Source organism: Sceloporus undulatus, chromosome 11 (genome assembly GCF_019175285.1).
Source record: "Sceloporus undulatus isolate JIND9_A2432 ecotype Alabama chromosome 11, SceUnd_v1.1, whole genome shotgun sequence".
Taxonomy (NCBI): domain Eukaryota; kingdom Metazoa; phylum Chordata; class Lepidosauria; order Squamata; family Phrynosomatidae; genus Sceloporus; species Sceloporus undulatus.
The window spans coordinates 8,304,740-8,320,898 of NC_056532.1; the positions used below are offsets into that span (position 1 = coordinate 8,304,740).

General features: G+C 43.8%; 1 protein-coding gene across 1 annotated transcript in view; it reads left to right on the top strand.

The window, feature by feature from the left end:
* BRIP1 (BRCA1 interacting helicase 1) overlaps positions 1 to 16,159 on the top strand; it is a 194,990-nt gene that overhangs the window by 33,063 nt on the left and 145,768 nt on the right. The window contains exons 11-14 of the mRNA XM_042442247.1: positions 666 to 820; positions 937 to 1,102; positions 1,853 to 1,993; positions 4,459 to 4,620. Coding sequence (XP_042298181.1) covers positions 666 to 820; positions 937 to 1,102; positions 1,853 to 1,993; positions 4,459 to 4,620 — 624 coding nt within the window. The remainder of the gene's footprint in view (positions 1 to 665; positions 821 to 936; positions 1,103 to 1,852; positions 1,994 to 4,458; positions 4,621 to 16,159) is intronic.

Genomic DNA, 16,159 nt, shown 5'->3' on the forward strand with positions numbered 1-16,159 from the left:
AACTATGATTCTCCAGAGTTTCAGGCAGGATTGTTTTTAGCCTTGCCTGGAAATCTCTGGTATCCTTTATTGGTCTCCCATCCAAGCGCTAACCAGATGTGTTCAATGTGACAGGATGGTTAATTTGTAGTGATTCATTTTAATACATTTCAAAAAGCAATAGTAAGGTATTGGAACTGCAGTATAGGCTATAATGATTGGTTTGTATAATAAAAGCTTACATAAGGGGCAGTCTGGATATAACTTATCCAAGCTGAGGAATTGTGTTGGTGCACACTGTTGCATCACTCCTGTTTGGCTTCCCTTGCCAGTAGTAGTGTTGAAACAAACCACGAAACCTCCATCTGTGGTTTGTTTCACGTTACATCTGAACCAGATTCCCTTTATTTTTTGCTTTAAGTCAGACACGGTAAGATAGCAGCAAGCCATGAATCCCAATTTCATTCCTCAGCTTCTTGAGAACTGCCAATATTTATTGTCCCGAAAACAAAAAAGCAAATAGATTTTTTAAAGCTATAGTTTCTACTGCTTCTGAAATTCTGCAGTTTTGGGTGATCCTGTGGCAAAAATGCCCCAGAGGACTCCAAAATGATACTTCCCTTTAAGAGTTGGGACCTTCTTATAGTATAGATTTACTATTTGTTTGTTTCTTTGGTCTTCTGTAGCGACATTTAAGTGCTGTGCTTGAAAAAGAAGAAAAAGTTCCACTTTTCCATGGCGGAGAAACATCAGTTACCATTCCAGTCATAAGCCCTCCAACTCAGATTGTCCTAAAAGGCCTGTTCATGGTGCTGCAGTATCTTTTCAGAGAGAACCACAGGTCAGCAAAGCTGCAAAAGCAGTCCCTCCTCCCTTATTCATCTATTTTACATACTCATATGAAACATTCAAGCGTATTTGAGGCCTTTGACCACAGAGTTACGTTGTTTGTTTTAGGTTTGCTGATGATTACAGAGTTGCCTTGCAGCAAATCTACACGTGGACAAATGTGAATCCAGCAGACGCTCCGGACGAGAACGGTTTTTTTGCACGACCAAAGAGAAGATCACGACACAAAGTGGCAGTGCATACGCTCAACTTCTGGTGCTTGAACCCAGCTGTGGTAAGATGGTGGGGTAAAAACAATGTTTTTGTTGTTGGGGCCAAATGCTACAAGGAACATATGTCAGCGTCAGCTGCACTGTTTCAGCTAGGCCTGTTTGTTCGTCTTGTAGAGAGGATGCCTAGGAGAATCTCTGCTTCTCTCGATTACTCGATTTTATCGTTCAGGAAGTAACCTTTTCAAGCTGTGGTCTCTGGCAGCTCTGGCTCTCTTATAAGGCATCATTGGGTACTTATTCTTTTAAACTGGAAATAGTGAGGATCCGAAATAGGACCTTCTCTGTGCAAAGCAGCTGCTCTGTTGCTAAACTCTAATCACTTCCATATGAGATGGGGCAGTGCTACTCAAAGTGGTGATCCTTGGGCAGGTGATGATCTGTGAGCCATCAGTTGCTAGTCCCTGATGAGTTTCCAAGCAAGAGAGAAATAGGTGTAGTCGACAGACACAAATACAGTACCAGGATTCAATTCCCTTCTTGGATATGAAACCCACGGGATGTTCTTGGGCAAGTCACATTCTCTCAGTCCCAGAGGATGGCAATGGTAAACTCCTCTGAACAAATCTTGTCAAGAAAACTCCATGGTAGGGCATTAGGAAAAGACTTAAAGGCACACAGACTACACACACTTGTGTAAACCCAAATCCTGCACCTCTGTTGTGCATGGATGATGCTATTTAAGGGCCATCATTTGGAGTAGCTCATTGTACAATAGCATTGTAGTTATTTTGTCATTTAACTCTTCCTCACAGGCGTTCTCTGACTTGAGCAGCAATGTCAGATCCATCGTCTTAACCTCTGGGACCCTTTCTCCAATGGACTCCTTTTCTTCTGAGCTTGGTGTGAAGTTTTCCATTCAGCTTGAAGCAAGCCATGTTATTCAAAACTCACAGGTATGGTTGTTTCCTTCCAGGCTAGATTTACCTCTGTTATGAAGAAGGTGCAGAACCTTGGTAGTATCTGCTGTAGTATAGCTTTCTGAGGTTATTTCTACACAGTGTATACATTTCTCCTCATTTTCCTAGTTGGGAGCATGGAGGCATAGGCTAAATAGTAGGTTTGCTTAGTTAGCACAAGGAAGGTGACAAAAAGCTGATCTTCTCAATTGCAAGGAGGTCAGGAGCACTAGAACCAAAAAAGACGACGTCTACGAAAGCTCACACTGCCAATTTCTTTCTTTCAGTTAGTCTCAAAGGTGCTACAAGATATCTCTACAGCCAAAAAATAGTTGTGTAATTCATTTTTTTTAGGTAAGACGTTTTAAATATGAAATTTAAGTTGACTTCAATGGGAACCTTCTCCTCCTCAATAGAGAGCATAGGCTTGCTGGACTTTATTGGATTACACCAAGCAGAATCAAAGACAGAGTTTTATCAAAGCGGTCAAATATAGCACACCGTTCCACGGTAGATAACAAGTGTTAGCTGTCAAATGTAAAACCCTGAAGAATATTCTTGGTGGATGTCTACTGCGGATACTCAGGGGAAAACCCAGGTATGTTAAAAGAATGCTGGACTGCAGCCAATATCAGTGTTTGCAGAAGAGTATTTTTGGGCTGCTAGTTAAATAGACTGTGTCCTGTTTCACACACAAGGTGGCCAATGGACTGGTCTACTTCAGTTTGCAGCTGGAGGTGTCATTTTGTGGATGCTCCCCTCCAGAAAACAAACATCCCCTCACTCCTACAAGTAAAGGACTGTGAAACGTGGTTATGGAGGAGAGGTCTTAGCCCAGCCTGCTGTTTATTTTCCAGCTGGCGGGCGGTTATTCGTTTGGCGCAGCATTCAGAATTACGATCCCGTTCTACACAGACAGATGCACAATCTGAATTGGTAGAGTTCATTCTGCCAGCTTATTTTCCTTCACGTGTTTAAAAGCGCTTGTGCAACACAATTCTCTACCTCGATATAAAAAATCATAAAGCACAACCTTGGCTGGTCCTCTGTTTTATTTGTACTGCGTTTGTGTGGTCTCTGCGCTTTTAGCTGAGCATGGCCTCCAAGCCAGGAAGCTCTTTAAAATTATGGCCTGCAGTCAGACTCCTTCTCATGTTTTTAATGTGCTTTTATTCCTTTATTCCTCCCTCAAACTTTTTGTATCCATTATGGAAAAGAAAAGAAATATCGCTAAAGGTTAACAAGAGTTATCGATCTCAGCGCGTTTGGAATCCCTGAGAACATCCAGCATAGAACCGACATCATATAATTTCATGTAGCCTTTGGTCTTCAAGGCTAGTTTTGTTGTAAAAGTTGTTGTAAAAATGTGAGCTTTTAAAATTGGGTTTTGGAATGGGTTTGAATCCGCTTTGAAAGAAGGTCATTATCTTTTTCATTGTGCATCTTAAGCAGCTGAGTGATTGATAATGCTGCCGTTCAGTGCCTTCAAGACAAGTCACAAGGTTTAGGCCTGTTACAGACTGCCAAAATAAAGCTGCTTCGGGTCTCTTTGGAGGTATGCTATTTAAATGACGCATGGGTCCTAAGAGTCCGGAGGTCGCGCCAAAGCCACACTCCATTCCTAAGCACTGGAGGGCAGCTTTGGTGCAGCTTCCGGATTCTTAGGGTGCATGCATCATTTAAACAGCATACCTCCAAAGAGATCCGAAGCAGCTTTATTTTGGCAGTCTGTAACAGGCCTATGTGACTCAAAGCAGGTCATCCGGGGCCCAAACAGACAGGCCAAAATAAAGCTGCTTCGGGTCACTTTGGAGGTCTGCTGTTTAAACGACACACACACCTTAAGAGGCCAGAAGCTGCGCCAAAGCTGCACTCTAGTCCTTAGAACTGGAGCATGGCTTTGGCATGGCTTCCGGCCTCTTAGGACGCATGCATCATATAAACAGCATACCTCCAAAGTGACCCGAAGCAGATTTATTTTGGCTTGTCTGTTTGGGTCCCCAATTTCCATGGCTGAATTGGTTTTTCATGGCCCAACCCTTATCTCCAGAGTTGTAGTCCAACATTCAGACCACTACACCACACCGACTCTTGGTTAATAACGCTTCTAATAAATACATAAATAAATAAATTGAACACATAGTTTTAGTATAGTCTTGTAATGTCATACTAGTGGACACAAAGTATGAAGAAAAATCATTCTGCCCACTGTCCAGCACTTGTTCATCCAAAGGCAGTTTTCTACTTGTCTGGAAGAAAGAGAAAGCTTGATGCAGAAAGCTCTGCATCATAAGTACCTTGATTTAATTTAACATCAGATGTGAAAATTAACATTTCTGATAATCCAGTTTACTATATGCGCTTCCTTTAAACCCCTTCAGTCTTCCCCTGCCCCCTTTTTCCCCTACACTTCCTACAGTTTTACAATGAGTGGTGCAAATAATAAAACACTTCCCCAACAGGTGTGGGTCGGTACTATCGGAGCTGGTCCCAAAGGCAAGTCCTTATGCGCCACTTTCCAGCACACCGAAACCTTTGACTTCCAGGATGAAGTGGGGGCGCTTTTGCTTTCGGTTTGCCGGACCATCAGCCAAGGAGTTTTATGCTTTTTGCCGTCATATAAGGTAAAGACTTGTAACCTGAAGCCCTCACTCTTTCTCCCTCCGCAAGCTGTTTAGATATTGTTTGATTATCGGTTTGAATAATGTGCGTCCGGATTAGTCTTTTCAGAGTCAAGCTGTTTTTTAATTGATTTGCCAGACACTTGGAGCATTCTGTTCTGCGAGCGTTTCCTTTTACTTCGGGCATTGAGACAAATTAACAGGATTGTACTTAGAAATGTCGAAATTGCTTTAAAGGAAGACAAATTGGGGGCCGGAAGTCAAATGTGGATGTCTGCATGTCATTGATTTGTGGCAAAGCCCTAGTTTGAAAAACAGTTTCCAGAAAAACTCAAGACATAAGCATCAAGCGTACAAACCAGCAAAAACCTTGGTCTGTCCAGCCTAATTTTATCTGCTCTGCTTGGCATTACCTCTTCAGATTTCCAGACAGTGGTCTTTGCTAACACTCCCCCTGCTTGGGTTTTTCTGTGTGGAGATGACAAAGATTGAACCATGGGTCCTTGCACCAACACACCATTGATTTCCTGCACCCTTTATTCCATAGTTCACCATTCATATGCCCATTAAGAATGGGAAGCTTTTCTAAGACTCTGGAAATATAACTTAAATTGGGAGGCTATGCTGTGCTGTTTGGAGAAAAGGTTGTTCTGAATGCTGAGTTTACTGATGATTGTGTTGTCGTTTTCACTGGAGCATACCATACTTAGTCTACCAAGATTCGCTCTTGTACGTGGCTATGTTTTATTTGCAAAATACAGCATGCCCACATCATACGCAGGTGCGCTTTATGCGGACTTGAGCTTACGTGCTCAAGCCGCGGGCACGCGCGGGTCGGAAGGGGCGTCACGTCCCATTCAATTGAATGGGCGCACGCGCCCGTTGCGTGCCACTGTGCCGCCACGCACGAGCCTCATTGTTTCCAATGGGGCTTGAGCATAGGCAGAATTTGCCTTACGCGGAGGGGTCCGGAATGGATCCCCCGCGTAAGGAGAGGGCGGACTGTAGTTGCACAGTTAAGGAGTATGGCATGCCTGTCCTCTCCAGTTATATCTCTGTGCTCAGCTTCGCTGTACTAAAACACCTGAGGTTGCTAACCTCAGGTACTGAACATTTTAGGAATACATGAGAAATCATAGGTTGAATTGGAACAATGGCTCTCGGTTTCTGTTTTGCTTGTTTAAAATCCTCAAGCACTTCCCTACAAACTTGTCTTGGGAGACATACGCTAAAGGTAAAAGCAAATTAACATAGCACGATAAAACACAGTACAGTTGGCCCTCCACATTTGTGGGTTTGACTTTTGCGGGTTTGAGTATCTGTGGTTTTGATTAATATGTTCTCTCTAGGAATCTCTAGGTCCTCCAGCGCAGCTCTGCCAGAAGGTGATAAAAAGGGAGGACAGTTTTCACAGGTGTTTTTTGACGTGATCTCGTGCGACTTTGCATGTGGCAAGAGATGACCACTTCTTTATTCCTCCTGCTTCCTAGCGAGAGAAGGAGGCCTTGCAGTTACTGAGAATGACCGTTAGGTGACCACCTTGGACTGCAGAATTAATAAGCCGCTGAGAAAAGAAGGGACCTGCTGCATTCACAAAACTTTCCAAGCCCACACTTGCAGGCATGAAATAGTGGCACATCTCCTTAAGTAACTTGGGTTTATTGAATGCCTCTGTATTTGGGTCTGGGATCTGTTTCAGTATTTTGTTTTATTTCGTGGCATTATACCAGTCTCTTGAAATATTTAGGATGGCATTTCAGTGACAGCAATAGTAAACATTAATGCATAAATTGTGCTGCATACGTTAGCTTTAGTATTCATGTGGATCAAATGGTGACAAAGAAACCCTCACAATACATAGGCACCATCTGCAATGTGGATGTTGTGTCTAAGCATTGGAGAGGTCCTACTTGACACCCGTATAGTTACTGCGTAATGCCAGTACCGGACACGCACCACATGGCAGCAAATTGACACAATACTGGGGTTGGCTGGCAGGCCTTAGGTGCTACACAGTGCCAGCTGGTGCTCCATGGGCACTGCTTGGTAGGAAAGGGTCTTCCTAGTTTCTTTTTAAAAGTTCTTAAAGGAACCTTTAATATGTTTTTAAAGTTTTCATCTCTGCAACAGCTCAAGGAGACAATGTATAAATACAATCAATCAATTGATCGATCAGTTAACTTTATACGTTGCATCGAAGATGTTGAACTGTGGTTGGAAGCAAACAAAAAGCTGTTGCAGCAAGGAGCTTGTGGCCCAGTAGTACATAAACTATTCCCTGCCTTATGTCAGGCAGTCCCCATGCAGCGCCTCTGTTTGCTGCCAAGCTGGCACTAGGTTGCTGTTAGGTTTTCCTGCCCCTGAAAAAGGACCTTTGAATTGCCATGCAGATGTTTTTCTTTCCTTGCTCTGCTTTGAGTAAGCCCTTCATTTTGTCTCTTTGCCATTTCCATTTGTTGTTTGCTCCCTCTCTTTCCACCAACTGCCTTTCAAACTCATTTGGAGAAGCAGGTATAAGACAAAGAGGGAAAGCGACAGCAGAGAGAAGCAGGCCTTCAACCCAGAGGAGGGTCTCTCCTTGGGACAGTCTTGAGGAATTGCTTGGCACCTCCCTCTGCGGGCAGAGAAGGGACAGAGAGTCACTCAAGTGCCCTTCCTGATGGTTCCTTGGAGGGCCTGAGCATGCATCAGGAGCGACTTAGGAGCTGTAGTATCGAATGCTGCTGAGAGGTCTAAAGCGATGCACCTGCCCCCCTGGGACTGGCTTCTCATACCAGACGATAATTGTACTGAGCCCTCTCTGACTCAAAGCTCGCCTTGGAAAGAATGGGGAATTACTGCACTTTGAGATAGCCGTACAGCAGCACCGCTGTGCCACTTCTTCAGTGGCTTCATGTGAAAGATGAGCTATTGTCCCTGTTGCATCAGGATTATGGGATCACTTTCCAGATTGGGCAAGTTGAGCGGGGAAGAGGGCAGAGCTCAGTCATCTGTGTGTGTGTGTGTGTGTGTGTGGGTGTGTGTGTGTGATAGTTTAAAATAGTTGAAACTGATAGTTTAAAACCCATCATGGGGTTAGCTTGGCAAGATTTCTTCAGAGGGGGTTTGCCATTGTCACCCTCCGAGGCTGAGAGACTGGACTTGCCAAAGGTTACCCAGTGGGTTTCCATGGCTGTGCTGGGAATCAAACCCTGGTGCCTAGAGTCGCAATTCAACACTCAAACTACTACACAACAGGACAGCAACAGAAGTTACTGGCTCAATAGCAACAGCATGATGATTTAAAATGGGCTACCTTTCCATTTGTATTCCCTAATCCTACCAGGGGTTGGACTGGATGGCCTTTGTGGTCTCTTCCAACTCTGTGATTCTACGATTCTTTCGTATCAGTATTTAAATTCTATTATTAACAAATAACCCCCCCCCATTAACAAACCCTCCCTCATATTTAATGACTTAGTATTAGCCAATATTTATGCCTCTATTAACAAATACAGCCCTCCCATTTGTACTTGGTTAACTGTATTAAATCTACATTTCTAGACTGACGTTTTGTATTGCAGTTGCAGAGTCGTAACCTAGAGCAGGGGTCCCCAAACTGTGCTCTTTAAGGGATTTTGGACTTCAGCTCCCAGAATCCCAGACTATTGGCCAGAATGGCTGAGGCTTCTGGGAGGTGAAGTCCAAGATCTCTTAAAGGCCACAGTTTGGGGACCACTGACCTAGAGTTACGGATGTCAGGTCAGGAGACATTACTTAATTTCGCATTTGTATTTGAATAGGTAAGTTCTTAGGGAGAGTTTATAGATACGTGAATTTTGAATCATGTCCTTAAATTGACTTCAGTATATTTACTGTCTTACAGATTATTGGCGAAGATATTAACTGCTACCATTGGAGCAGCTTTAGGATGCTACAGTCAATAGGGCAGTCAGCATTGTAGTCAATACCATTCCTTTCTGCTTGGGAACGCTCCATAGTGCATTTAGCCATTTGCTGCTGAATTTTATCAATAGACCACTGTATCCCTGGGGTAACCATTACCTTTTTGCTCTTTTGCAAGGCTGAGCTAAATTCTCCTCTTTCTTGAGAAATGCACAGTAGGAGGTTAGAAAGACTGGAGTGGTGTGAATATGGTCTGGCTAACTACCAGGGATTTTTAAGGTTTGAATTTGCAACGTTGGAGTACTAGGTCCCCCAATGCAACTCTGTTAGAAGTTGACCATAGAGTTGTGCTGGAGGATGAAGAAGCTCCTAGACTCACCTCTCTAGTCATTTGCAGGTCCTACAACAGGATTATGTAGATGTTGACCATAGAGTTGCACTGGAGGAGCTGGAGATTCCAAGAGAGGTGGCCATGCTGGGGAGAGAGTTCTGGGAGCTGTAGTCCAAAAAGCAAAATCCCCATGCTTTTGGCATAATCACTTACAGTTTCAGCCTGGCCTGGCTACTTGTGCATCAGTTTCCAACTCAGCATTAGCCATGAGGGTTCTGTTTCTGTGTCGGCATGTTTGGATTAGTTGCAATATGTGCTTAATTTTACCCACATGGGTTTGAAGGCTTTGGGTGAACACACTATTGCAGATGCTCTGTCTGCTTGCTGCATCCCAGTTGGGAGCAAGGCAGCGACGGTGCAGGAAATTTCAAGAGCAAAACTGTGCGTTCAAGGGTATGGGAAAAGGGCGAAACAAGCCAACCATAAGCCGCCGCGGTTAAGAAAGGAATGGACTAAAAAATATATTTAAAAAAGAAAAACGACGCTCTAAAAATCCCATGGCTATCGGGTTGCTTGCTGTGCTAGCTCCTATAAACCATTACGAACCCGATGCTTTCATTTTCCCTTCCTATTTCTTGCTACTCCTAGCATTAACTCATATCTAGAATTTAGCTGGAAAACATCTCAGCTCCTTGCAATTTCCGAGTCCTCAGCACACGGAAATCCCATTTGTGACGGCTGTGGCAATAAATAATGTGTATAAAATGATACTTTACTCTCTCTCTCTCTGTCTTTCTGTTTAAATATTCTTTCTTCTCCCGCGAAAGGTGACCAGAAATAGTGCCTTTGTCCGTATAAATTGTTTTTAAACAGCACTTTATATCAAACGCCGTGACATTTCAAAGTCGCCTTTCCTCCTTCATGTCTAGATATGAACTTTTAATTTCTCCTGTTTAAAAATGTGCGGCGAGACGCAGATCCCAAAGGTTGAATGCATTACGCCGCAAAGCAGGGGGGGCGGATGGGCGGGATGGTGGGCCGACGTTGGCAATAAAAACCCTTCTAGTAAAAATGGTAGCTGCCCCGACAAGCACACCCTATAAAGGGGAATATCAGAAAGTGAAAAGATTACTCAGAAGTCTAAGGTGCTTTTAAACAAGATTAAGATAAGGTTCATTAGGATGCTTGTCGCCAACCTGTCTGCATTTAAATGCATCCTGCCTGGTGTCTGTATCTTGGAATGATTCGTTCAATATGTGTCATAGCAAAGTCAGAGCAACCGATAAGGGTTTTTTTAAAAATGCCAATATATATCAATTGCGAGGATGATCCATCATGCTGATATCTGAACTCTCCTGTTCTCTTTCTTCCCTCCCTGTTTTTATTTTGGATTTTAAACTGTTCCTGATTAACATCATTCCTCTTCGTACGTCGACCTGAGCCAAATCCAAAACAGCCCATGCACAGGCATTTCCGCGCATAAACCGGTGCGTGTGAAAGAGAGCACCAGCTTTCCCCTTCTGTTTTTCGCACTTCTTCGTGCCACTTTGGATGCTGCAACAGATTGTCGCCCCGAGGTTTTAAGCAGAGCCGGGACGGAGGAGTGCAGACAGCACAAAGTGTTGGCGGCAAGGGGGATGCAGATTTAGGAAAATCCCAGGACGTGTCTGGAGTGGAAACATCTCTTTGAAATGGTGTTTTACATTAAGGATAGTTGTGTCGCGGAGATTAATTGCATTGTGTGTTGGCGGGGCCCGAGCTGGGTCCATCCCAGTTTAATATCATTTCCCTCTTTGATCTGCCCCTTTTTGTCTCAGCTCTTGGCAAGAAGCTACAGAAAGCCATTGGCTTTGGGCACTCAGCAGGAGTGTTTCTGCATCCATTTCTGCACCAGTCCCTGTCGCACACACTCTTCGGGGTTTTTGTTTTCCCCTGGACATATCTGATCTGGAAAAGTTAGGCCTGTTACAGACTGCCAAAATAAAGCTGCTTCGGGTCTCTTTGGAGGTATGCTATTTAAATGACGCATGGGTCCTAAGAGTCTGGAGGTCGCGCCAAAGCCACACTCCATTCCTAAGCACCCGAGTGCAGCTTTGGTGCAGCTTCCGGATTCTTAGGGTGCATGTATCATTTAAACAGCATACCTCCAAAGAGACCCAAAGCAGCTTTATTTTGGCAGTCTGTAACAGGAAGCAGTTCATCCCATTACCGTGTCTGGCTTGAAAACCAATTCATTGCTCTTATTCTGTTGCGTTTACTCATTGGTTTTGGTTACTTCTTAAAAAAGGATCTCCCTGTTGGTGAGAGGATGGTGTTTTGCTTGCAAACAAATATCCTTCAAAGTGTACCAAAGTGTACCAAAACATCTTGTCCACTTTGGGAAGATGCACAAGTTGAGACTTCGACGATTCTCCAGGGAAGACAGTTTCAAGATGGAGAGCCACCTGAAATGCCTCTGTTGCACCTTGGAGCATCCGGTTGGTAATGAAAGAAATCTTGGGCCTGTTACAGACTGCCAAAATAAAGCTGCTTTGGGTCTCTTTGGAGGTATGCTGTTTAAATGATGCATGCACCCTAAGAATCCGGAAGCTGCACCAAAGATGCACTCCAGTGCTTAGGAATGGAGTGTGGCTTTGGCGCAACCTCTGGACTCTTAGGACCCATGCATCATTTAAATAGTATACCTCCAAAGAGACCCGAAGCAGCTTTATTTTGGCAGTCTGTAACAGGCCTTGGTGAAACATGGAGGTGTCTTGCATATGAATGGCTTGAGACAACTGGCGTAGCTTTGAAAACTGGAGCATCTCATTCCTTGCGCCACTATTTCCTCAAGACTGCAAAATCTCAATTAGGAAAGCGAACCTTTCCAAAGCTGCGTTCTTGGACCAACAGTGAGTTTTCCATGAGGACGAAAATGCAGATTTCTGTATGATGCCAAACCTAACTTTCTAAAAGCCTTTTCTGCATAAACATTTCCTGCAGATAGGTTTTTGCATCTGCTGTGAAGTACATGAGCCAATACAGCCTAGTTATTCATCTCCTGTCAGTTAAATCTGTCCTTTACATAGTCCCTTGAACTCAGTATCTTTTATGGCCTCTTTAAAAGGCCACAGGAACTTTAACTTCAGAACTGAGTCTGCCAGCTTGGCCAAATAACAGATTCATCAGTTCATCGGTGTATGCCTTCAAGTTGCTTGTCGACTTAAGCCTAACTCCTGAATTTCATAGGGTTTTCTTAGGCAAGGAATACTCAGCAATGGCAACATTGCCTTCCTCTGAAAAATATTGTTGTTGTGTACCTTCAAGTTGTTTCCGTAAGGCCAACCTATCGGGGTTTTCTGGGACTGAGAGTATGTGATTCGCCCAAGGTCTAGGTTTCCCTGGCTGAGTGGGGAAGCATTTCAGTTTCAAACCCTGGTCTCCAGAGTCATAGTCCAATGCTCAAACCATTGTACCAAGCTGGCTCTCTTCCTCTGAAAAACTGGTACTCTTTGGCCAAGTACTAACATGGTCTGATCATGCTTGGCTTCCAAGATCAGCAGGATCTGGTACCTTGAGGATATTTGCATTATAAAAAATCTGAACCTCTACAGTGCAAATTTGTGTGTATTTGTATTAAAATTATACAAAAAATAAAACAATAGAAAAGGGCTAAAATCCCACTAAACATTAAAGTTATTAAAATGGACATTTGAACGCTCCACACTCGTATAATCCTATAGAGATTGAATCGTTCGGAGAACATCTGACCATAGTGACAACTGGCAAGATGACGACCGCTGTATAATTTGTATTAACACTATCAATAAAAGGAAGCCATTTTTCATTTTAAAAGAGTCTTGGTTTTGTTGTACTAAATCGCGTTTCATTTTATCCGATAGCTTCTCCGTTAGCCGTCGGTCCCAGACTCTTCTATCTAGGGACACAAGTCCTGTCTTCCAAGTCTCGGCCGCTTCAAGTCGAGCTGCCGTCAAGAGAAAAGTACTGTAATGTTTTGCGTCTTAATGTGGCTTTTCTCCTTCTGCCACTCTATTTGTGTTTTATTTCTCAGCCTCCGTTCTGGGGCAGATATATAACTACAGTAATAAATAGATGAATCTGCGCACGAAAGCAAATGCGCTCCAGTCGGTCCATCCTGGCTAAGTGGAACTTAAGGTAAGGTTGCAATCCCTTGAATATCTGGATCTTGTCAAGTGAACTTGAGATCTTTTATTAGCTGGTATGCGTACAGTAGAAACGTACAAAGCCATTGAAGCCTCAGGTACAGGAGGGCGGGTTGGTGGGTATGGAAAAGGAGCTCTGGATCCCCATCCCCATTCGTTTTGAAGTTGTTTTATACAGCCTTAGATTGCCTCTGAAAATTCCCTTTGAGACCAAATGGGTTCAGAAGTTGACATAAGAAAACCTTCCTCCTCAGAAGCAACGGTTTGCTAAATACCTGAGTAAACAATCAAGTATTTTTTTATTTTAATGTCATAGTCAGGAAAGTGGCAGCAAAGGGAGTATTATGGGGGGGTTGTTTTATGAATTAACATCAATAAATTTACCCAAAGAAGGTAGTCTGTTTAGCTGGGCTTGTTTAAAAGCATTAAGATTTGAGCGCTGGCTGTTAAACGGAGTCAACGGCAACATCACAAACTTTAAACAAATGCCAAAAAAACATTTTCCAGGGGGACTGGGATTGTAACAATACCATTAATGAGGGCAAAGAGGTTTTAATGCAATTTGCACGTTCTAAAGTTTCAAAAAGAGGGGTTGAGTTAGTGCATTATTAATGCGCGGAACATCTGGAACTGTGCAACAGCCACAGACGTTGAGCAAGTGCAGAGTTTTCCCCACTCGGCCCGATGCTGACTGATTTCCTCCCTAGCGAGAGGGCTTGTTTTAAAGACGCTGGAGACAGTAAAATGACAATATCCAGATAAGAGAGAGACACATTCCATGGGGTGAGAGAGAGAGAGAGAGAGTCGGAGAAAGACGAAGAGAGTGTGCATTGAAACATTTCGGTTTCAAACTCTGTGGTTGCAGATCCAGACTTAGTCATGCTTGCACAGACAGATTGAAATCTGTGGGACTAAAGGTTATGATGACTAACTTGACTTCAGTGGGGACACCTCTCCTCCTTCTTGGCCTGCCTTTAAGGAGTGCAGATGGTTTCCCGTCACACCTATTTTATCCTCACAGCAAACCCGGGAAGATGGGATCGGAATGGCCCTATCTCATCCTGGCTTGGCCATAAAGAAAACATGGAGCGAGTCACATTCTCTCTCAGCCTCAGAAGATGGCAATTGCAAGCCCCCTCCAAAGAAACTTGCCAAGAAAACCCCATGATACTTTGTTTGGGAGCAAGAATGGCCTGGAAACCATGCTGGATTGTTTGAAAACATCGATACATTTGAGGAACTAGTGTGAGGGTTCAGGGTCCACAAAAATGATGTTTGGGAGCTACATGTGGCCAGTGGGTCACACTATGTCCACCTCTGATTATTATTTTTTCCAAACCTTTCATGTAAATTTAATTTGTCGTTCTTGCATGCAATAGACTATCCCTAATGAGCTTCACGGTTGAATGAAAATGTCCTTCTCTGATTTCCCTGGTCTTAGCAGAATACTTCTCGCTATACATTTTCCCATCAGCCCTACCAGAAAAGAGATACTTACAAATTCCTCCTGCATCAGCCTCAGTCAGTCAGGGTTGAGACGGCTGATCATGTTCTCCTAGATTGCCTCCATTATATCGTTCCCAATTTTATCGTTCCGATATTTTAAAACGTTCCCAGGCAGATCGGATAGCTCATGGACGTCTCTTCTTTTGGGTTCCTCTAAAGAATCTGTTCTGAACATGGCACCGTTTTTTGGATGTTAGCAGGTTCCTACTGCAAGGAGGCTGGTCATATCGCATCATGGCTCCCATTTATTGTAGTGAAAACAATTTGGTATTTAGAAGCTGGATGTTCTTATATCCTTATATTATTCTTTTCTTGTCCGTGACGGATCAATCTTATGGCCTCAACAAGTTATAACTACTTTTTATTCTGCCACAGCAGGGATAAGGAAAGGGTGGCCCTCCAGATGACACTGGATTGCGGCATCCATCCGCCTTAGGCAACAAAGCCAGTGATGGGAGCAGTGGAAGTTGCAATCTGGTAGGGTCTGGAGGTCTGCACTTCATAGAATCATAGATTTGGAAGAGACCCCAAGAAGGGCCATCCAGTCCAATCCCCTGCCATGCAGGAACTCTCAATCAAAGCATCCCAAACAGATGGCCATCCAGCCTCTGTTTAAAGACTTCCAAGGAAGTAGACTCCAACACTTCACTGTTGAACAGCCCTTACTGTCAGTAAGTTCCTCCTAATATTGAAGTGGAATCTCTTTTCCTGGAGATCCATTGCTCCATTGTGTCCTATTCTCTGGAGCAGCAGAAAACAAGCTTGCTCCCTCCTCAATATGACATCCCTTCAAATACTTAAACAAGGCTATCATATCACCTCTTAACCTTGTCTTTTCCAGGCTAAACATCCCCAGCTCCCAAGTCATTCCTCATAGGTTTCCAGACCCTTCACCATTTTAGTTGCCCTCCTTTGGACACGCTCCAGTTTCTCAATGTCCTTTTTGAATTGTGGGGTCCAGAACTGGACACAGTATTCCAAGTGGGGCCTGACCAAAGCAGAATAGAGTGGCACTATTACTTCCCTCGATCTAGACACTATACTTTTATTGATGCAGCCTAAAATTGCATTGGCCTTTTTAGCTGCCTCATCACACTGTTGGCTCATGTTCAACTTGTGGTCTACCTGGACTCTTGGACCATACATCAGGGAGCCATTGGGACACGTTTTGCTGGGTTGCTGGGCTTACCTCCAAATACAGCAGGAACAGGAGCAAGAAGACTTCCCTCCTGCCCTTTCTAATATATGCAATGAAGAGGGAGGCTGCCACTTATACCAGGGCTGGGGAATGTGTGGTTCCTCCTCGTCTCCATGATTATGTAGGACTGCAACTCCCATCAGCCTTAGGCAGCATAACCAGTGGCGAGGGCTGATGAGAGATATAATCCAACAGTATCTGGAGGGCCATGACTTTCCAATCCCTGGTATATACAATAGTGTTTCCAAAGCATTTGGCTGTGGTCAGATAATAAGTTGATCCATCCAGCAACCCAACTGGCAAAATGAAATCTCAGATCTAAGAGAAGAGGATGCTAGGTGAGATTCGATGTTGGAGAAACAACTGAGCAGATGGCTTTATGTGACATGATAGGGGATGTCACTTCACCGTGGAGAGGAGAGGAGAAACCGCTGCAGGTGCATTACTTGCATATTGCAT